The 23,198-nt window shown below is 45.3% G+C and overlaps 1 protein-coding gene and 1 non-coding gene across 3 annotated transcripts in view; both read left to right on the top strand.

Annotated features, from left to right (window-relative positions):
• The window catches only part of LOC117662640 (uncharacterized), a 32,724-nt gene extending 21,230 nt beyond the window's left edge, over positions 1–11,494 (top strand). For both annotated transcript variants that reach the window (XM_060691266.2, XM_060691267.2), the window contains exons 9-10: positions 2,760–2,876; positions 5,443–11,494. In XM_060691266.2, the coding sequence (XP_060547249.2) occupies positions 2,760–2,876; positions 5,443–6,821 (1,496 nt within the window). In that variant the 3' untranslated portion in view covers positions 6,822–11,494. The remainder of the gene's footprint in view (positions 1–2,759; positions 2,877–5,442) is intronic.
• A 5,477-nt stretch (positions 11,495–16,971) lies between these two features.
• On the top strand, positions 16,972–17,044 carry TRNAV-CAC (transfer RNA valine (anticodon CAC)). The gene has a single exon. It is a non-coding gene; the product is annotated as a tRNA-Val (tRNA).
• Positions 17,045–23,198: the final 6,154 nt, after the last annotated feature.

Raw genomic sequence — 23,198 nt, forward strand, 5'->3', positions numbered from 1 at the left:
TCATCGGAGACACCTGGCTCCTGGTCAATCTCCTCTCCCTCCGCAGACACCTGAGGCATTGCCAGAGAGGAGGGGCCTGGAGAGGGAGGCCTGGCCGGTTCCTCTCCTTCATGTTCGGAGCCTTCTTCCTCCGATAAGATAGGCTTGGGGGTCGGAGCCACAACAGGACCCAACAGGAAGCAGTTGTTGGAGCTAAGCAGCCACCACGGGAAAGAGTTGGGAAAACAGCTGGCTCAGTTCAAATTGGATCTAAAAGAAGGAGGCTCAGCAAAAGCACCTCACTGAGGACTACGAGCATAGGCTTTCCAAGCAGAGGGAAGACCTGCGGGAATGCAAGGCCAGATACCGGCGCCTGGAGGCTCAGCGGGCTGAGATGGTCAGTCAGTTCCAGGCCATGATGCAGTTCCACTGGAACAAGGCCCTCCAGCTCTTCACCACCAGCGGCTCTTCCCTCCAGCCTTCGCCCAAAGCTCCGTACCAGGAGACCGAAGCAGACCCCAAGTCGGAATTTCTGCCGCCCTCCAACCCGCACAAAAAGACCCCGAAGGGGGAGACTCTCTGCAGCAACACAAATGTTCATTGCACGTATCTGTCCCGGGGGCTGTAGTTTGAGGACCCCTGATTTAGTGTAATATTAAAAAATGCAAATAATTTTTTTGCAGACCACCAAAATTTTCTCGCGGACCACTAGTTGGTGACTGCTGTTCTAATCCAGCCCTTTAACCAAGGCCTGCCTTGTCCTTTGGCCCTGTGGAGAATTAACCCCAACCTTCTTCCCTTCAAGAATCACAAGGCTGCTGTCATGTCTCTCCTTAGCCGCCTCCTCTTCTTTAGGGTAAACATACCTATTTTTTTTCAGCCATTCATGGGATTTACAAGGACTCCTCACCATGCTTTGTGACCTCTTTCTGAATGAGCTGAGGGTTGTCCTGTTTGGCGAGAGAACCTGTTACTCTTAAAATTCAAGAATTTGGGGGAGTGAAGAATCCTCGTTTCTGCCCAGAACTTTTTAATTGACTTAGATTGTTTCCCTGTAGGAAAAGGAATAGCAGGAGAGAGTCAAATGAGGAATCTGCCTAGAATCTCTATGTTGCCGCAAATGCTCTTAAGTCTAAACTAGATTTCTGTGCATAGGAGGATTTAATTTAATTCAATTTAATCAGAATTTAACGTGTGGCCCTGGTATTTCGAGCCTGGCATCCCCCTTTCCAGGCAGCGTTACTACAGGGGTGCCTACAATAAAATGTTGATGTATTATAAAAAAGCTCCTTGTTCATGAATCATTTTCCTGCCCCAAAAAATAGTACAGAAGCGACATTCTGAATTCTATTTCTTTTACCCTTTTGTGCAATTTATATCCCATCAGAAAGCTAATCAGTGAACAGTTGCCTCAATTAAAACTGTCAGATCTGCCGCCACTTAAACCTCTAAATAGAAATGATGCTTGGCTCCGTTTGCTGAGAAAGGCTTAGTTTTATTAGAAGTCAAGTGTATTGAAGTCATCAATAGCCATAATTGAGAATCGCTCACCAAAATCCCTAAGTTCAACTTTTCCCTCTCTTAACTGTCTCTCATGGCTGACCTCCCCATGACCAATCAGGTTCAAGCAAGATGCTTTCAGAACTGTCACTTGAAGCGTAGGTTGGTATCGGGTGAAATGCTCCCGGTTCGGACCGGATCACCCGATCCAGTAGCGATGGAGGCGGGTGGTTTGGAGAACCGGTAGCAAAAATCCCTGCCCCCCCCCCACCCATGCCCAGCTGAGCCGCGCGATCATCAGAGGCTTTTTTTCTTTTAAATGCCTCTGACCATCCAAGCTGAGTTTCCTGATCGGGAACTCAGCTTGGATGGTCAGAGGCATTTAAAAGAAAAAAAGCCTCTGCCGATCAGGCAACTCAGCTTGGATGGTCAGAGGCATTTAAAAGAAAAAAAGCCTCTGCCGATCAGGCAACTCAGCTTGGATCGTCAGAGGCATTTAAAAGAAAAAAAGCCTCTGCCGATCAGGCAACTCAGCTTGGATCGTCAGAGGCATTTAAAAGAAAAAAAGCCTTTGACGATCAGGCAACTCAGCTGGGATCGTCAGAGGTATTTAAAAGAAAAAAAGCCTCTGCCGATCAGGCAACTCAGCTGGGATGGTCAGAGGCATTTAAAAGAAAAAAAGCCTCTGCCGATCAGGCAACTCAGCTGGGATCGTCAGAGGCATTTAAAAGAAAAAAAGCCTCTGCCGATCGGGCAACTCAGCTGGGATCGTCAGAGGCATTTAAAAGGAAAAAAGCCTCTGACGATCAGGCAACTCAGCTGGAATCGTCAGAGCCTTTTGAAAGCATTTTTTTTTTACAACCTCTTGTAGAAAAAATGGTTTTAAAAGGTTTTTTAAAAAATTGGCCACGCCCACCCAGTCACATTACCCCCCCCCAAGCCACGCCCACAGAACTGGTAGTAACAAATTTTAGATTTCACCACTGGTTGGTATGCAGCTGCTTTCTTCTCCCAGCCGGGTGATCTTGAAGTAGCATCTCGGGGACATACAGCAGTTACTTTCCACACACCCCAAGCATTTCCCGTCCCATTCACCCTCCCCAGAGTTCATGGCAGACTGTCACCGCATGGGAGCAGCTGACAGTCATTTAATACTATTTTTATTCTACACTTAACGTTGCTGTTGCATTGCTGTTGTTCATTTTGTGCTGAGACATAAAGAAGGATGGTTGAATAAAACACCCTAGATTTTATTTTCTTGGGTTTTATTTTTGTACTAGTTCTCTCGCTCACCGGTTTGGGACCAAACTCCTGGATGGAGGAAGAAGACGAGGCCGTTTTGGGTCTACGCTCTCAACTTTCTGAGAAAGGGGGCAATCAAGATGTCAGCATTACAGGTGGGAAAAATGAAGTATGGGTCATTGTGATGATCCGGGGCACAGCACAGAGATAATACAAACAGCTGGCAGTTCAAACCGTCCCTTTATTGCTCCAAATTTCCCCAAATGCTCTCACGTTTCTGGCCAGTCCCAGATTTCTCTAAATAGAAATGCAAGATTGGGCACAACTAATTTAACAACCATCTTGCTTAGCAATGGAAAGTCTGGTCCCGGTTTTGGTCGTAACTCAAGGACTACCGGTTCAGTGTCCATCTGCCCCAGCAAGCACAGACTATCCCTTGTCAATGAGTTTTTAAATCTGACTCACCCCAAAAGTCACATTACAAACCCTCAGCCACATTATGTTTTCCAATTTTCCATTTCCTACCTGAGAAGGAACAGTCATAAATCTGCACATTATTTCTTTTTTTTTTAGGGGATTTTTTTCCCCCTAAAAATTGCTCTGAACATTTTTATTATTGGAAGTGATTGATTGATTGATTACATGCCATCAAACTGTTGTCAACTCTTAGTAACCGCATAAATTTCCTCCATAATATCGGAAATTGCGAATATATTTTGCATGAAAATAAATGAAATATTGCTGGAGTCACTAAAACTTAACAGTTTTCATAGTGGAATTTGACACAAACCTTTGCTGGACCTTTATCAGAATGCAAATTAAGCTGCCTAAAAAAAGGATAAAAGAGCCCAAAAGCAGGATGCTAATCAAATAAACAAATGAAATAATGTAAAAATGCCAGAGATTGTAACTTTCAGTGCTGTGTCTAAATTTTTATAGATTAATCATTTTAGGGGAGTGTTTCAAGCTGAAAATCTTTCCAAAATGAGATAATTTTGCATGGGAAGTAGGGTGTTTCAAACTTTAAATCACATGTTTCCGATTCAAAGTGTTGGTAAAGATTCTCAGTTATCCAGGTACAGTTGTCTGGAAATTGAGTCATAGCAATTGAACTTCTTGTTGGTTCGAAACGTTTTGCTGCTTATCCAATAAGAAGCTGCTTATCTGAAGAAGCTACTCGGATAAGCAGCGAAACATATTGGGCTGACAAGAAAAGACATCCAAAACAGAACAGAACAGAATAACAAGAGTTGAAAGGGAGTTTGGAGGTCTTCTAGCAGGAGACTCTACCATTTCAGACAAGTAGCTGTCCAGACTTTTCTTAAAAAGGAGCCTGGATAGCTCTGCAGACAAGGCACTGTAATTTAACACCAGCTGTCTGCAATTAAAGTAAGTTCGAATCTCGCCAGGCTCAAGGTCGACTCAGCCTTCCGTCCTTTCTAAGGTAGGTAAATTGAGGACCCAGTTTGTGGGGGCAATAAGCTGACTTTATATAAATATACAAAAGTATGAAGGCTATTGCTTAACGCACTGTAAGCCACCCTGAGTCTCCGGAGAAGGGCGGCATATAAATCAAATTAAAAAAAAAAAAAAAAGCTTCCAGTGATGGAGCATCCACAACTTCTGAAGGCAAGCCAATTCTACTGGTTTATTCAAGGTGTTGGTGACCACCTTTAGAGCGCTCCATGGCTTAGGGCCTGGATACTTACAAGACCGCCTTCTGCCACCGAGAGCCTCCCACCGGCCAGTACGCTCCCACAGAGAGGGGCTCCTCCGGGTGCTGTTGGCCAAACAATGTCGACTGGCGGCCCCCAGAAGGGGAGCTTTCTCTGTGGGAGCACCTGCCCTCTGGAACGAGCTCCCCCCGGAGATACGGACGATTCCGGATCTACGTACTTTCCGTCGGGCCCTCAAAACTTTTTTATTTCATCAAGCCGGGCTGGCCTAATTCTCTAATGGTGTAATTTTAAATTTGAATTTTCAATGGGGGATTTTAACTGTCGGGCCAAATTGCTTAATATATTTTTAAATTGTTTTTAAATTTTGCTTTCTATGTTTTTTATCTGTGGCTGTTCACCGCCCTGAGTCCTTCGGGAGAAGGGCGGTATATAAATTTAAATATTAAATTAAATTAAATTAAAATTATTGTTCTCGCTGTTAGGAAATTTCTCCTTAGTTCTAAGGAGTTGCTTCTCTCCTTGATTAGTTTCCATCCATTGCTTCTTGTCCTGCCCTCAGGTGCTTTGGAGAATAGCTTGATTCCCTCTTCTTTGTGGCATCCCCTAAGATATTGGAAAACTGCTATCCTCTCAGCCCTAGTCCTTCTTTTCATTAAACTAGACACACCCAATCCCTGCAATCGTTCTTTGTATGTTTTAGCCTCCAGTCCCCTAATCATCTTTGTTGCTCTTCTCTGCACTCTTTCCAGAGACTCCACATCTTTTTTATAATACGATGACCAAAATTGGATGCGGTATTCTTAAGTGTGGCCTTACCAAGGCATTACCAAAGTCCAGTTGCCATGGCTCAACTTCCAGACTGATTTAAAGTGATTTGAATTTAAAACAGTTTGAAATAGCTGGAAGTGATAAGCTCTGATAGCATGATGTGAATGAGCGAATTGCTTTCAGCTCCTATATGAGATTTGGGTGTCAACTAATTCTTGGGGCAACCAATGGGGTGAACTTATTCACTGAGTTGTCTTTCCATTTTTTATGATAGCATCCCAGCAGCAAGAGAAGAGCAAGGAGAAGGGGAAGATGGAGAAGGAGAAGGAGAAGACAGAGAAAGAGGAGGAGAAAGAGAAAGAGAAGGAGAAAGAGAAAGAGAAGAAGTCAGAGGAGGAGATGTCAGAGAAAGAGAAGTCAGAGAAAGAGAAGGAGATGGAGAAGGAAAAGTCAGAAAAAGAGAAAGAGGAGATGGAGAAGAAGTCAGAGAAGGAGAAAGAGATGGAGAAGGAGAAGAGGCAGACAGAGAAGGAGAAAGAGAAGGAGAAAGAGAAGGAAAACATTCCCCATTCAGCAAATGTTAAGGAAATTGTAGCTCAAGGTGCCTTGAGAAAAGACGTGGGGCTTCGGCCAGAGGAGCCCACAACAAATCCTCAACGCAAATCTGAAAGACAGAGGGAAGCTGGACAAAAGACCAGAGAAGAGAAATCCATTCTTTCTCCCGCTGACCATCAAAATACCAGCAAAGTCGTCCTTCAGCCAGGAACCGGCAAAGGAAGGAAACCAAAACCATGTCCCAAATGCGGGAAGGAATTTAATCAGAGTCTCCTCCTCCTGAAACATAAGCAGATGCACCAAAGGACCACGCCCTACCAATGCTCGGACTGCGGGAAGGTCTTCAGCCAGCGCGCCCATCTTACCAAACACAAGAAAGCCCACAAAAAGGTGAAACTGTTCAGCTGCTCCGACTGCGGGAAAACTTTCCATCGGAGCTCCCATTTCTATTCCCACCAACGGACCCACAGAGGGATCAAACCTTTCAAGTGCTCGACTTGCGGGAAAAGTTACACCCGGATGCCCGACCTTCGGAGGCACCAGAAATCCCACACAGGAGAGAAATCGCACAAATGTTTCGACTGCGGCAAGAGCTTTGGTTTGTACTCGTCCCTCGTCAAGCACGAAAGAACCCACACGGGGGACAAGCCGTACAAGTGCTCCCACTGCCCGAAGAGTTTCTGCCAGAGGACCCACCTCATAGTGCACAAGAGAACCCACACGAAGGACAGGCCCTTCAAATGCTCGCGTTGCAAAGCTGGCTTCATTCAGAAGGCCCACCTGATCTCGCACCAGAGGTCCCACACGGGAGAGAAACCCTTCTGTTGCCACAGCTGCGGCAAAAGCTTCAAACGCAACTCCACCCGCGTGAAACACGAGAAAAGACACGAGAAGGAAAGTGTGGAGTCTTCACTTCCTCTCGAGGCTTCCCCGTCAACACTTCCTCTCAACGCTTCGCCTTCTCTCGACGCTTCGCCTCCTCACAATGCTTCGCCTCCTCTCAACGCTTCGCCTCCTCTCAACGCTTCGCCCTCTCAAAGACCAAGCTGGAGGTCCAGATTGAGAACTGTGGGAAGACTTGGGAAAGCGGCTGCTTAACCTCTTCTGGGAAAAAATAAGGAGGAAAGAAGAACATCAGGTCTGACCTGGGAATATCTTGGACAGGATTTCCCCGTTAATTTTGGGAAACTTGAGAGGAACGGTGGAGAGACTTCAAGTAACATCTGGAAAACCCACGGTAGAGGAAGGGAAGAGTTAACCATTCTTCTCTCCTGGGTCATTTCCTGGATCAAAAATGGTGCTTCTTCCCTGCCACAGAGATGCATGCTGGAAAAAGTCCAGGAACAGGTGTCGTCCTGCCATTTTTTCCCCCCCACTGAATCTCCTACCAGCTTTGTAGGATTGAAATCGTGGACATGAGTTTGCGGGGGATAGGTTAGATGTCTCTGTTCCAATCTGTTTGGAAGGATCTTGGGTTGATTTTTACACACAAATTATCTCCCAGACATTGAGCCATTGGGTGATCGACTAGGATCAGGGTGGGAGGGAGGGAAAGGAAGGAAGGAAGGAAGGAAGGAAGGAAGGAAGGAAGGAAGGTCAGTGAGTGTGAAGTTTCGGATCCATAAGAGGGCAACCAAGTATCCTCTGGATGTTTTTAGCTTCATTCCCCATACATTTTTGCCACTGGCAAAATACGTTGAGGTAATAGCAGGTGGGGAGGGTTTCCCCAAACATCTGGGAAGCCTCAGGTTGCCTGTCCTGTGCCCAAAGCCACATCTGCACAAAGTATATTTCCAAATTTTCTGCAGCTCTGGCTACTGAGGGTGCTCAGTCCTCGGGGTTAGGGTTAGAGTTAGGGCCTAATTTCCATGGTGAATTTTGTTTACACTTTTTTTCCTGTAATCATGTGAGCATTTTTTTTCCTTTTTCTCAGTGTGCGGGTTCTGTTCTTGCCAGCTGAAACTATAATGAACAAATGAATTCCTGGCAGAGTTATGATCGGGGTTAAGTTGAGGCCTACCTATAATACAGGTTGCTGTCAATTATATACAATAGGACAGTGATGGCTAACCTTTTTGCCATCGTGTGCCAAAAGTGGAGGGAGTGGGGGGGGGTCGCACACGTGCGTGCCCACACCCACCCCGCGCATGCGCTCACGACCCTCCCCCCACGCTTTTGGCACATGATGACACAGTGAGTCCGGTAGGCCTGTTTTTTGCCCTCCCCAGGCTCCAGAGACTTCTAGGAGCATGGGGAGGGCAAAAACGGCCTCCCAAGACCTGGAGGCCAGAAACAGCCCGTTTGCCGACTTCCGGTGGGACCGGAAGGCCCGAAAATCAGCTGGCCAGCGTGTGCATGCGCGCTGGAGCTGAGCTTGCATGCCTACCGATATGGCTCTGCGTGCCACAGGTTTGCCATCACGGCAATAGGATATATCCGCACTGGGCAACCTGCAATCCTGAGGGGAGATGGGAGCAGAGGTTTCTGTAGGACGGTGGGGTCCCCAGTCCCCAAGCTGCAGAGTGGCACCAGTCTGCAGCCCACCAGAAACCGGGCCGCACAAGCAAGTTAAACCTCATCTGCACACATGTGGGATCCAGGCAGCACACACAACTGCACACACACACACACACACACACTGGTCTACAGGAAAACCACCCTCCATTGAACCAGTCCCTGGTGCCCAAAAGATTGGGGGGCACAGCTACAGGAGGGTTGGGAAGGCGGGCTGACAATGAAAACGGCATCACATTGACACAACACAAGTTCTACCGCTTTTGTAACATACGTTGTGACATCGCAAGCATGTATGAAAGCTTCTGTTGCACTTCTAATGCAATGCTGCTTTCAACATTTGGGCCCTGCATGGACCTCTGGAGTGTCAGGTTTCGAGGTGGTCTCAAATAAATTGCATTTCAAACAAGGTCTTTGATGAAAAACTCCCATTTATTAAGCACGACATTCTAACTCCGACTCCATTGTAGCCAACACTGACTTCCTGACCCAAAACCCTCCCTTTCCTTTCCCCACTCCTCTGCACTCATTGGCCATCTTCCAAGTCACTCTACTCCTAATCTACTGCTCCAGATCAAAGGAATTTCCCCCCTCCCATCCCATCTCCTAGGGGATATTATCTCCAGGGAAAATAAGTAGGTGAAAAGTCAAACGTCCCTTTCCAGATGCCTCCGCCTCTCCTTATGTCAGCACTAGAGTAAATGCAGCTTGAAGTGCTGATACGGAGTCTCTTATGACGTTTGGTGTTTGGTCACCCTACACTGAGCCATAATTGGCTTTGATTCAACTTTGAAGTTATTTCCTTGGGAACCCAGCCACTTCGATCTCATTTCCTGTGTTGGGTGAATCCCATGAATTGTGACTTGTTCATCATACCATGGTTCAACCATGGAGTATGTCTGTGGAGATTCTCAGTCATCCAGGTGACGGTGGTCCCAAAGGTACTTTTTCAAGCGGCAACTGGACTTCCTTGTTTTTTATTTGAAGATGTTTCACTTCTCATCCAAGACGTTTCTTAGATGAGAAACCAGGGTGGATTTGATTTAAATCGAGTTGATTTAAATCACAATTTAAATCATGATTTAAATCAAGCCTTTTTACTAGTGATTTAAATCAACTCGATTTAAATCATAATTTTTAAAGAGCAGCTGTCATCTCTGCTCCTCCTTTGACCCACTGTTGACTCACCGATAGTCCCAGTGTTGCAGAATATACAGCCTCATGCTACATAACTAAGCTCCATTTCATGCTGAGTAAACTAAATTATTTATGTATCTTAAATAGATAACTATCTTACGATAGATTTTTACCCCAAAAGTTTTTTATTAAAATAAATTCGATAAAAATCAAAAAAATCCGATTTAAATCAAAAAAATCTGATTTTTTTAAAAAAATCATTGATTTTTATCCACCCTGTGAGAAATAAAACGTCTTCAAAGGAAAATAGTCCAGTTGCCTCTTGAAAAAGCATCTTCGGCACAACCATGGAGAAGCACAATATGTGAATGTATCATATTGAGCCACGGTGGCGCAGTGGTTAGAGTGCAGTACTGCAGACTACTTCTGCTGACTGCCGGCTGACCGCAATTTGGCAGTTCAAATCTCACCAGGCTCAAGGTTGACTCAGCCTTCCATCCTTCCAAGGTGGGTAAAATGAGGACCCAAATTGTTGGGGGCAATATGCTGACTCTGTAAACCGCTTAGAGAGGGCGTAAAGCACTGTAAAGCGGTACGTGCTATTGCTATTCATCTCAATCCAAACCTTAAATTTACTGCAATAGAGAGCAATTCTCCAGTCTGGCCCTGAGCGGATAGAAATCTCTCTTCCGCTCAGGTTTGAAGGAGACTAACAAACTTTACAGCTTTATAGCTGTATCTTTTCTGAAAATAATAATACTGTCCATGTACTCTGTTGCTAGATTTTTCAAGCAGACTGGTTTTATAGAAGAAGGAACGTTTAGACCGTCAGAAATTGCAATAACTTAAGAAATAATTCTAGTGGCCTTTTTTTTTGTATGAATTGTAATAGAGAAGACATTAGAAAAGTTAAGATTAAGCAGCTAATTCTAAATGACACCAGGGTGGAAACTAATCAAGGAGAGAAGCAACTTAGAAGGAAGGAGAAATTTCCTGACAGAACAATTAACCAGTGGAACAGCTTGCCACCAGAAGTTGTGAATGCTCCAACACTGGAAGTTCTTAAGAAGAGATTGGATAACCATTTGTCTGAAGTGGTGTAGGGTTTCTTTCCTAAGCAGGGGGTTGGACTAGAAGACCTCCAAGGTCCTTTCCAACTCTGTTATCCTATTCTACTGCTTGGATTCAAGCTTTTTTCAATTTAATATTCGAGAGCCTGCGAATTCGATCTGAAGTTGCCTGGCATGAAGCAAATCTAATGGATTTACCGCTCAGGGTTGGCGATTTATTAAAATGTCATTTTTCAATCTAGCTTTCAATGGGACAGCTGCTCTTGGATGCGGCTGTTCCCTGTGGCAAATCGGAATATACTGTAGCTTGAATTAATTATAGTACCTTATACTTATTTTGTTATAACTATTGTGTAAATTGTACTGTATTTCTCTAGTAGCAAGATGGGATCCTCGTTATGTTATTGATGGCTGGTTGGTAATTAAATGAATTTATACCTTGACCCACCCGAGGCAGTAGATTCAAGGGTGTGTTCAGGTATTCCTCGACTTACAACCATTCATTTAGTGACTGTTCAAAGTTACAGCAACACTGGGGAAAAAGAGACTTATGACCATTTTTCACACTTATGACCATTGCAGCATCCTTGTGGTCACATGATTTACATTTGGACGCTTGGCAACTGACTCATGTTTTCTGTCCCAGGGTCATGTGATCCTCGTTTGCAACCTTCTGACAAGAAAAGTCAACAGGGAAGCCAAATTCACTTAACAACCGTGCTGCGAACTTAACAGCTGTAATTATTCACTTAACAGCCGTGGCAAGAAAGGTCGTAAAACAGGGCAAAAGTCACTTAATAACTGTCTCACTTAGCAACAGAAACGTTGAGCTCAGCTGCAGTCGTACGTCAAGGCCTTACCTGTATGCTGTAGCTTGAATTAATCATAGTAGCCATTTTGTTACAGGTGTCGCGTTCACTACGTTTTTTTTAATTGTACTGTATTTCTGTAGTAGCATCTTGTAAGTATGGGGGTCCTTGTTATGAGGCCAGTTAGTTGTTTGTTGGCAAATAAATGAGTTTATGCCTTGATCTGAGGCAGTCGATTCAAGGGTGTGTATATTTCCTTGCATTTCCTTTCTCAGCTAAATACAGCATCCTCTCATTACAATAACAATTAGAGCGCTTGGCACCTCTCATATGTCAAAGATGCTCTGTTGGGCTCCAAAGAATGCCTTTTGTGGGGTCTTCACACCACAAAAAATACCTGAATGTGCCTTAGAGCAGGGGTCTCCAACCTTGGCAACTTTTAAGAGTTGTGGACTTCAACTCCCAGAATTCCTCAGCCAGCAAAGCTGGCTGAGGAATTCTGGGAGTTGAAGTCCACAACTCTTAAAGTTGCCAAGGTTGGAGACCCCTCCCTTAGAGCAGTGGTCCCCAATATTTCCAGCAATGAGGACTGGGGGGGTGGGGGCAGGATGGTTTTGTGTGCGCGCGTACTGCTTGCACAAATTCAGCTTTGCGCACATGCGCTCGCCTGCTGCTTGTGCGGCCCAGTTCCAAATGGGCTGCGGATCGACACCTGGTTGTGGGACTCTGCCTTAGAGTAGTCATTGACTCACAGCTATTTGTTGCTTAAACCACGTTTGGTTTAGCAGCAACAGTACCTCTTTAACAGTGGATTTTCCAGTTCCTATTGTGATTGTAGGTCAAAGACGACCTGTATTGTAAAACAGTCCTTCCCCTATTGTAGGGGTGGGCAAATGTGGCCCTTTTCCAACCTGTGGACTTCAACTCCCAGAATTCCTGAGACAGCCAAGCTGTCTCAGGAATTCTGGGAGTTGAAGTCCACAGGTTGTCTCAGGAATTCTGGGAGTTGAAGTCCACAGGTTGTCTCAGGAATTCTGGGAGTTGAAGTCCACAGGTTGGAAAAGGGCCACATTTGCCCACCCCTGCCCTATTGGGTGGGTGGGTATGTCTCCTTTTAATGTGGACACATTCATAAACTGTCTTTGACCTGCATTCGGTATAAGACCATGGAGGGCCTCGTTTTTGGCTTTTCCTAAGTGAAGAAACCAGCAGATCATGGTAAGCTGCTGGCTTTGGAAATTAAAACCATCATTGGATCTTTTCCCCTTGTTGGTATTTTTTTAATTGTTATTTTTTTAAATACAAATAATACAAACATATTACATATACATCTAAATACAATAAAAAAAGAAAAGGGAAAAAATAAATATTACAGTGCACCCCCACACCCCGGAGACCATTTTTTCCCCTTATATTTCTCCATCTATAACCGTGATGGCTAACCTGGCCATGGGCCTTGGCCAAGGGCCAAGGGCCTGGTGGCTCAGCAGACTGATAGCACTGTGATTAACACCAGCTGTCTGCAATTACTGTAAGTTCGAATCTCACCAGGCTGAAGGTTGACTCAGCCTTCCATCCTTTCTAAGGTGGGTGAAATGAGGACCCGGTTTGTGGGGGCAATAAGCTGACTTTGTATAAATATACAAAAGTATGAAGGCTATTGCTTAACACATTGTAAGCCACCCTGAGTCTCCGGAGAAGGGCGGCATATAAATCAAATTAAAAAAAAACCTATGGCATGCATGCCACAGCTGGCACGCAGAGCGGGAGATGTGTATGCATGTGCAGGGGTTCGCACGTGCATGCACAGGGGTGGAGGGTCACAATGCGTGGGTGGTGTGTTGGTCATCCCCCCCACAGCCCATGTTTGGGCTGAGGAGGCTTCAGGGAGGCCTACTAGGCCCAAAACGGGTGTGTGTGTGTGTGTAAGGGGTCGCACATATATGTGCTGGGAAGCATGGAGGGGTTTATATGCACAGTGGGCGGGAGAGCATGGGTAGTGTGGCATGCGCCCCCCCCCACAGCCCATTTTTGGGCCGAGGAGTCTGCAGGGAGGCCTACTAGGCCCAAAACGGGGGGTCGGGGTTGCGTGGGGGCCCACATTGCATTATGTGTGCCGGCACGCGTGCGCGCTGTCTCATGTGTGCGCTGTCTCGTGTGCACGCTATCACGCGCATGCACACTGTCTCGCACGTGTGTGCTTTCGGCACACGAAGAGAAAAAGGTTAGCCATCATTGGTCTATAACAACTAAAAGATATACAATATATCCCAATTGTTCCCTTATCCCCTCCAAAACAACATACTGTATATTCTTGAGTAGGTTTATTCCCTTTGCCTTCCGCCAACACTGATTTTATAAAATCCCCCTATATTTTATTATAATTGTTTGCTTTGATCATCCCTTTTTAAAATTTAATTTCTGTCGTTAATTTATCATTTGTTGCCATACTCCAAATTTCAGTATACCACTCATTTCTCTGAATATCTCAATTTCATCCCCGTTATTTAGCCATCTGGTTGCCGTTATCAAATTTACAATCAATTCCTTTTTTTTGCTTCATTTATATCCCATTTTTCCACCAGCAATAGTAATGCAATTCTCAGTGACATGTCTACATTTACATTCTAATTTTTCTAAACACCTTGTTGGTGTTTATTGGGTGAGTTTATTTATTCGTTAGATTTTTACTCCGCTGGCAGTTTAGGAAAGTCTCTGCAGCTTACAAATACAGCAGAAGGCCAATAGAAAATAAAAATGCAAAGATAACAAAGAAAAAGTAAAAGCACGAAGTATACAATACCACCACACCAGCTCTCCACCATTCAGCCAGTGATGGCAAAGGGTCTAGCTAGCTGAATTTCAAACCCTCTAAAAACTTCTGTTTTATCTAGAATAGAATAAAAACTTTATTGTCACTTTAAATGTACACTAATCAGCATACATTAAAGGGCCTGGAGACAAAAACATAAGAACGGTTGCAGGAATTAGGTATGGCCAGTCTAGAGAAAAGAAGGACTAGGGGGGACATGAAAGCAATAGTCCAATAATTTAATTTAATTTAATTTAATCAATTCAATTTATATGCCGCCTTTCTCCAGAGACTCAGGGAGGCTTACAATGCATTAAAAAAAAAAAACATTTAAAAATTAAAACATTAAAACCCATTCACACCATTCATGGCCGGATCTCACAAGATCGCAATAGCGAGATTAACGGCCCCAGGCCTGCCGGAAAAGCCAGGTCTTCACTGCTTTCTGGAAGGCCAATAGGGTGGGGATAGTCCGGACCTCAGGAGGTAACTGGTTCCAGAGAGCTGGGGCAGCCACAGAGAAGGCCCTCCCCCGCGGGCCCGCCAGCCGGCATTGTTTAGCTGACGGGACCCAGAAGAGACCAACTCTGTGGGATCTTACCGGCCGCTGGGAGCTATGTGGTAGAAGGCGGTCTCGAAGATAACCTGGCCCTGAGCCATGTAGGGCTTTAAAGGTAATAACCAACACCTTGAATTGTGCCCAGAGACCAATAGCGAGCCAGTGCAGCTCGCCAAGAATTGGTGTAATGTAAGTGTATCTAGGTGTATCCACGATAGCTCGCCTGGCTGCATTCTGGACCAACTGTAGTCTCCGAACACTTTTCAAGGGTAGCCCCATGTAGAGCGCGTTGCAATAATCTAACCGTGAGGTGACAAGGGCATGAGTGACTGTGAGGAGAGCCTCCCGATCGAAGTAGAATCGCAATTGATGCACCAGGCGAACTTGTGCAAAGGTCCCCCTAGCCACAGCTGTCAGATGTTGCTCTAATCTTAGCTATGAGTCTAGGACAGTGATGGCTAACCTTTTTGCCATTGCGTGCCAAAAGCGGGGGAAGCGTGGGGGGTCATGAGCATGCGTGCCCACACCCATAATTCTATGCGCCCTGCCCCCCTTTGCATGCATGACCCCCCCCATACTCCCCCCGTTTTTGGTTTGCCAACTTCCGGTAGAACCAGAAGGCCCATATTTTTGCTCTCCCCAGGCTCCAGAGCCTTTCTAGGAGCCTGGGAAGGGCGAAAACAGCCTTCCCCACACCCCCGGAGTGCTTCCAGAGGCTGGAAACAGGGTGTTTCCAGACTTCTGATGGGCCCAGAAGGCCCGAAAATCAGCTGGCCAGCACACACATGTGCACCGGAGCTGAACTCGCGTGCCCACCGATATGGCTCTGCGTGCCATCTGTGGCACACGTGCCATAGGTTCGCCATCACGGGTCTAGGAGGACACCCAAATTGCAAGCCCGTTGTGAGGGGGACAATTTCTCTCCCCCCCTCCCAGAACCAAGGATATTTGAAGGACTGCCACAAAGAGGAGGGGGGGTCAACTTATTTACCAAAACAAAGTAGGCAAGTCAAGAAACAATGGATGGAAACTAATCAAGGAGAGAAGCAACCTGGAATTCAGGAAAAACTTCCTAACAGTGAGGACAATTAACCAGTGGAACAGCTTTGCCTTCAAAAATTGTGGGTGCTTCATCCCTGGAGGTTTTTAAGAAGAGAGTGGACAGCCACTTTTCTAAAATGGCATATAGTTAGAGCAGGGGTTTCCAACCTTGGCAACTTTAAGACTTGTGGACTTCAACTCCCAGAGGGCTGAGGAACTCTGGGAGTTGAAGTCCACAAGTCTTAAAGTTGCCAAGGTTGGAGACCCCTGGTATATAGGATCTCCTGCTTGAGAACGGGGCTGGACTAGAAGACCTCCAAGGCAAGGTCCCTTCCCTTCCAGCTCTATTCTGATTGATTGATTGATTGATTGATTGATTGATTGATTGTTGGGTTGGAGAAAAGGACTGAAAAATCATAGCCTCCTAGGGGTCGGAAAGTATCTTCCAGGTCTTCTAGTATCTTGAGCAGGGGGCTGGACTAGACGACCTCCAAGGTCCCTTCCAGCTTTATTCTGATTGATTTGAGACTAATCTCCTGTCCAGTTCAGGAATCCTCCACTATTTCAGACAAATGGCTGCCTAACCTTTGCTTGAAAATCTCCAAAGATGGCGATCCCATGAATTCAGGTTTCACAGAGTCAGGAAATTCCTCCTCATTTTGAGTCATTCCCAAAAATGAACCCATCCTTTTTCCTTGGGGCAGCGCTTCAAATTGGGGGTGGGTGGGGGGTGTCAGCCTATTCTCCAAAAGCCCCAGAAGGCAAGACAAGGAACAATGGATGGAAACTAATCAAGGAGAGAAGCAACCTGGAATTAAAGGAGAAACTTCCTCACAGTGAGAACAATTTACTGGTGGAACAATTTGCCTTCAGAAGTTGTGGGTGCTCCATCACTGGAGGCTTTTAAGAAGAGACTGGCCAGCCACCTGTCTGAAATGATGGGGTCTCCTGCCTGAGAAGGGGGTTGGACTAGAAGACCTCCAAGGTGCCTTCCAACTCTGTTATTCTGTTAAGGGAAAGAAACATTCAGATTGAGTATGTCTAGTTTAAAGCAAAGGACTAGAGGTGACACGATAGCAGTGTTCCAACATTTGAGGGACTGCCACAAAGAAGAAGCGGGGGGGGGGGGAGGTCAATCTATTTTCCAAAGCACGTGAAGATTTTCTGTTTCAGCAATGGAACCCCGAAGTCCAATGCTCAAAGTCTCAGGGCATTTCCCAGGCTAAACTCAGCTACCACGGTGACTGTAATCAACGCGCAGACGCAGGAATGGGAAGCCCGAAAGGAGGGCTGCACTCGCACCGGCGTTTCTGTAGTGTAGTGGTTATCACGTTCGCCTCACACGCGAAAGGTCCCCGGTTCGAAACCGGGCAGAAACAGCCCTTGAAGTTTTTATGTTTAGCTTTAGCTTAGTTTAGTTTAGTGCTTAGCTTAGTTTATAATTTAGCTTAGCTTAGCTTTTTATTTTATTATTTTATTATTATTTATTTTTATTTTATATTTTTAAAATATAGTTTATATTTCATTTTATTATTTTCCTTTCCTTTTTCCCCTTTCTTTTCCTTTCCCTTCCTCTTTTCTCTTCTCTTCTTTTTCCTTTTCTTCCCTTTCCCTTTTTCTCTTCTTTTTTCCTTTCCTTCTTTTCGCTTCTTTTTTCCTTTTTCCTTTCAGTTTTCTTTCCCTTTCCTTGCCTCTTTTCCCTTCTCTTCGCTTTCCTTTTTTTCTTTTCCCTTTTCCTCCTTTCTTTCTTTTCACTTCTTTTTCCTTTTTCCTTTGATTTCTTTCCCTTTCATTGCCTCTTTTCCCTTCTCTTCTTTTTCCTTTTCTTTCTTTCCTCTTTTTCTCCTTTCCTTCTTTTCACTTCTCTTTTTCCTTTTTCCTTTCAGTTGTCTTTCCCTTTCCTTGCCTCTTTCCCCTTCCCTTCTTTTTTCTTTTCTTCCCTTTCCCTTTTTCTCTTCTTTTTTCCTTTCCTTCTTTTCACTTTTTTCCTTTTTCCTTTCAGTTGTCTTTCCCTTTCCTTGCCTCTTTTCTCTTCCTTTTTTTCCTTTTCTTCCCTTTCCCTTTTTCTCTTCTTTCCTTCTTTTCGCTTTTTTCCTTTTTCCTTTCAGTTTTCTTTCCCTTTCCCTTCCTCTTTTCTCTTCCCTTTTTTCCTTTTCTTCCCTTTCCCTTTTTCTCTTTTTTCCTTTCCTTCTTTTCGCTTCTTTTTCCTTTGTTTTCTTTCCCTTTCCTTGTCTCTTTTCCCTTCCCTTCATTTTCCTTTTCTTTCTTTTCCCTTTCCCTTTCCTTGCCTCTTTTTTTCTTTTCTTTGCCCTCCACCATCTCCCAGTCGGCCCCACTGATGCTTTCCCTGATGAGAAAACAAGAGGCAGAAAACAGCCACCCAAAGACCCAAGAAGAAAAATCAGGTGCCCTCTGGGTGCCTTTTTAGCTATTGCTTTATGAGCCCCAGAGTATTCGAGACACGGCATTGGCTTCACCTTCTCTCCATTTGGGTTTGGAAAAACAAACATCTGGCATTTGCTGTTGTCTTCTCCGACGGTGGAAAGAACAAAACAAACTAAATAAATAAATGTTTGGAGTCCATCAGCTGTGCTTCAAATCCATCTCTAACTTGAGTTTCCCCAATAGAAACGGGCTCACTGGGGGAATATTAAGGGTAAAGAGCCTTGGTAGTGCAGCAGACTAAAGCACTGTTAAGTAACACCAGCTGCCTGCAATTACTGCAAGTTCAAATCTCACCAGGCTCAAGGTTGACTCAGCCTTCCATCCTTTCGAGGTAGGTAAAATGAGGACCCGGTTTGTGGAGGCAATAAGCTGACTTTGTATAAAAAAGAACACTGCTTGGTGGGGGGCGAAAGCCCTACTAAGCAGGTATATACAAAAGTATGAAGGCTATTGCTTAACGTACTGTAAGCCGCCCTGAGTCTCCGGAAAAGGGTAGCATATAAATCGAACCAATCAATCAATCAATCAATCAATCAATCAATCAATCAATAAATAAATAAAATGCAACATCTCCAGATGTTCTAAGACTAGAGGAGATTGTTCAACCTGATTTGATTTGACTGGTTGGTAAAACCCGTTTTCTTCCAATGGATGGTCCTTACCTGTCAAACTCAAAATTCTGGGGGTTCCTGAATGGGCAAAAGTGGAGGAAGCGGTAGACCAAACTCAAAAGAGTCCCAGAAAGTAGATCACCTGGATAGGTTGCCTCCAACCTTACAGGGTACCTGAAGACTTGTAAGCAAGCAATTCGGATTATTTAGCAGCCATCTAAATTGACGTTTCTCACCCTTGATAACTGTCAAATGTGGGGACTTCAACTCCCAGACTTCCCCAGCCAGTCTGCTTTTACGTGTGTGGAAAAACGAGCCCCTCCTGAAGTTGCTGGCTGCAGAATTCTGGGAGTTGAAGTCCCCACTTGTCAAAGTGGCCGAAGTGAGAAAAATCCTCCATTGGTTGGGTTTAATCTTAGCCTGCTGTCCTACTAAATTCTGTGGGAAAGAAAAAAGAACAGGGATATCTCTATTTCAACAAGTTTAGGCAACCCCGGTGTCTTGCTGGGCTCAGGGCCGGATTTTCCTATAGGCTAACTAGGCTTCAGCCTAGGGCCTCAAGATCAAGAGGGGGCCTCAAGATCAAGAGGGGCCTACATTCAAATTGTTAGCAAAATTAAAATTACACTTTCACTATAGGTGAAAGGGCCTCATAAGTGGAATAGCCTACGGCCTCTTTTCATCTAAATCTGGCCCTGGCTGGGCTCCTTCATTCCTGTCCTCTGATCACAATGTGTGTATGTGGGGGGTGTGGTATGGGGCAATGAGAATTGTTGTCCAACGTTTCTGGAAGGCAACAGCTTCGCCATCCCATTTTCCCAGCTTATCCCTTTTTAGTATCCTCCACAATTAACTGCTTGCACAGAAAAGGAACACCAACTTTTGTTGCGTTAACTTCAAAGATTGGGAGGAGGCAACACAACATTACCAGTAAACTCACAACTTTCTGTCTGCTCCTATCACCCCACCTTTCCCATTGTACAAAAGACCAGGAATGCCAACAAACGAAGGCAGGATGAGAAAATGCAGGGAAGGCCAGGAAAATTCTGAGGAAAAAGAACGACTGTAGAAAGTGAAGGATTCGTTTATTCATTTAAAGTTCACACAGCCACTCACCTCATGTATTATAGGTGACTTGCAAAAAAGAAAACCACTTAAAAATCTACTCGCAGAAGTTCTGGTGCCCCAAAATAGGCCCTCGTCTTGGCACCAACATTGAAATTTACTGGGCTTCTGCCTAAACCCAATCCAATGTTTGAGATATTAGAAAATCAGAGAATCAGAATAGTACTGGAAGGGACCTTGAAGGTCTTATAATCTGTTGTGGCTCTGTTACCTGAGCCTGTGTCATCGGCAGGAGAGGACTCCGAGAGTGAAGGAGAGGAGTTGGCAAGGCCTCCCTCTCCAGGACCCTCCTTTCTGGCAATGCCTTCGGTGTCCGCCGAAGGGCAAGAGATAGGCCCGGGGCCAAGCACGTCCACGCAGCCACAGGTGGACAGTGATGAGGGAAATGAGTCTTGGCTGGATCCTCGACAGCATCGCAGAGATAAGCGCGCGCAACAGAAGAAGAGATGTGCCAGAGATTAAGCTGGACCACACCCCACAGGGTATAAAAGGGGATGAGGTGGCCATTCAGACTTTGTGATGGACAAAATTAACTACTATCGAGTCACATTGCATCTTTGGAAACATTATCTGCCTTGGATTTATTTTATGAACTGGACAATTCTTGAACTGTGTGTATTTTGTTTATGAGTAAAGTTCTTGGCAAGCAGCTACTGGGTTGCTGCCAAGCTTCTTATCGGAAGAATTGGTTGTCTGCCAGTTTATTTAACCCCCGGCTGTCTGTTTGTGTGCGTGTGTGAGATGGGGACAGAACATAATCCATCCTCCTGCTCAAGCAGAAGACCCTATATCCGTGATGGCGAACCTGTGACATGCGTGCCACAGGTGGCATATGGAGCCATATCAGTGGGCACACGAACTCAGCTCGCCAGCTGATTTTCGGGCCTTCTGGGCCCACCAGAAGTAGAGAAACAGGCTGTTTCCTGCCTCTGGAGGGCCTGAGGGGTGTGGGGAAGGCCCGTTTTTTTGCTCTCCCCAGGCTCCAGAGCCTTTCTAGGAGCCTGGGAGAGTGCAAACGGCCCTCCGGAGGCTGGAAATGGCCCATTTGCCAGAAGTTGGCAAACGGGCCGTTTCTGGCCTCCAAGGGGGTGGGGAAGGCCATTTTCACCCTCCCCGGGCTCCTAGAAAAGCTCTGGAGCCTGGGAAGGGAGAAAAACAGGCCTACCGAGTCCACTGTGCCATCACGTGCCAAAAGCAGGGGGAGCCCTGCGTGCATGGGCAGGGGCGGGGCGCATAGAATTATGGGTGTGGGCACATCCCCATGCTCCCCCTCCTTTTGGCATGCGATGGCAAAATGGTTAGCCATCACTGCCCTATATCATTCCAGACAAATGATTGTCCAATCTCTTCTTAAAAACCTCCAGTGACGAACTGAACTGAAGAAGCTTCTTGGATGAGAAGCGAAATATCACCAAAGAGAAACAAGAAACTCCAGTTGCCTCTTGAAAAAAAGCACCTTTGGGATATATCCAACTTTAACTTCACAAGGATGTAGCCATGTACGGATCCGTCCTGGGTAGTTGACCACGGTAGTCCATGGCAAAAATTAATTTTATTCTGATTGGATTGTTGCCTCCTCAGGTTGAGAGGTATTTTTTTTTTGGAGGGGAAACATTGGTATCCAACCAGAGATGGACATTGGGAAATGTCTTAACTGAACGGCGCAAAGCCTGTTTTCTGATCGAAAATACATTGGCCAGACTTTTCACCCAAGGCTTAATTGACCAGGCTCAATTTATTCTACTCGAGATACATTATGAATAGACCCAGTTCCCTTAAGAAGCCCAGAATGCTGACAAGGTGGAAGGAGAAAGAAGTAGATCATGATCAGTAGCAAGGAAGAAGAAGATCATGATTAGTAGCAAGGGATGGGCTTAGTACCACAGTAACGGGTGCGTCATTAGATGACCAAGTTTGGGAACAGAGTGTCTTGGAGAAAATCTTAAACTATGTAGTCATTAAGAGACACACTGACCTATTGATACATACTATACTTTTCGGAGTATAAGACGTACTTTTTCCCCCCTAAAAGAAGGTGGAATTGTTGCAGTGGTGGGTTCCTTCCGGTTCGGTCGAGCCGGTAGCGGTGACAATATGACGTCACCGAACCGCTTCTCCCTCCCCCACCCTCCCACCCCCCGTTATTCTTACCTTTTATTTGCCCCCTGCCTCCTGAGTCCCAGCTGATGACTAAAGGGAAAAAAACTGTTTAAACTCTTGCCGTGGGACTTCAAAGGGCCGTCCTACAGCTGATCAGTGTTTAAAAGCAAACAAATGAGTCGGGTCATAAGTGTGAGGACTGGTCGTAAGTGCAAGGACCTTTCAGAAATGACTGATCAGCTAGCCACACCCACCTAGTCACATGACCTCCAAGCCACACCCACAAAATAAGCCACGCCCACAGAACCGGTAGTAAAAAAATTTAGAACCCACCCCTGAAATGTTGGTGCGTCTTATACATCAAATATAGCCATTTTCACCCAAGGCCTAATTGACCAGGCTTAATTTGAAAAACCAGGCCCGTTTTTCGCAAAAACGGGATGCGCAGAGGGTTTGGGAGGCCTGCAGAGTGCTCCTGGGGGCCGGGGAGGGCAAAAAATTTTTCTTGTTTTCCTCTTCGAAATCTTAAGTGTGTCTTATAGTCCGAAAAATACGGTAATCAATCAATCAGCTCCAGGACCAATTCTTTGTATCGCCAGCATAATATTGTTGAAAATGATCTTGTTCAATCTAACTCTGGATTCTCCACATGGTTTAAAGTACAGGTAAGTCCTTGACTTGCAACCTTTCATTGAGTGACCGGTCATAGTTACAGCGGCACTGAAAAAAAGTGACTTACGACCGTTTTTCCCACTTACAACCATTGCAACATCCAAGTGGTTACGGGATCAAAATTCAGGCACTCGGCAACTGGTTCGAATTTATGACCTTTGCCGTGTCCGGGGGCGGGGGGGGTGTCACATGATCACTTTTTGCAACCTTCTGACAAGCCAAGTTAATGGGGAGGCCAGATTCACTTAAGAACCGTGTTACTAACGTAACAACTGCAGTGATTCATTTAACAACGGTGGCAGGAAACTTTGTAAAATCGCAAAGATCACAAAACTCACTTATTGTCTTGCTTAGCAACCGAAATTTTCGGCTCAACTGTGGTCATAAGTCAAGGATTACCTGTATTCTTATATACGAAGTACAAGTTTGGCTATCCATTTTGACCGCCTTCTGGATTACCCAGAGGCTATCACCATAATCTTTATTTTAGTTTAATATGCGCTCAGGAAAATGCTGACACACACAACACACAACTATGCACATGCAGAGAAGCATATGCACGCCCGTCCACACGTTAAGC

This window comes from Pantherophis guttatus, chromosome 2, assembly GCF_059756535.1.
Source record: "Pantherophis guttatus breed Tessera chromosome 2, ASM5975653v1, whole genome shotgun sequence".
Classification (NCBI taxonomy): Eukaryota; Metazoa; Chordata; class Lepidosauria; order Squamata; family Colubridae; genus Pantherophis; species Pantherophis guttatus.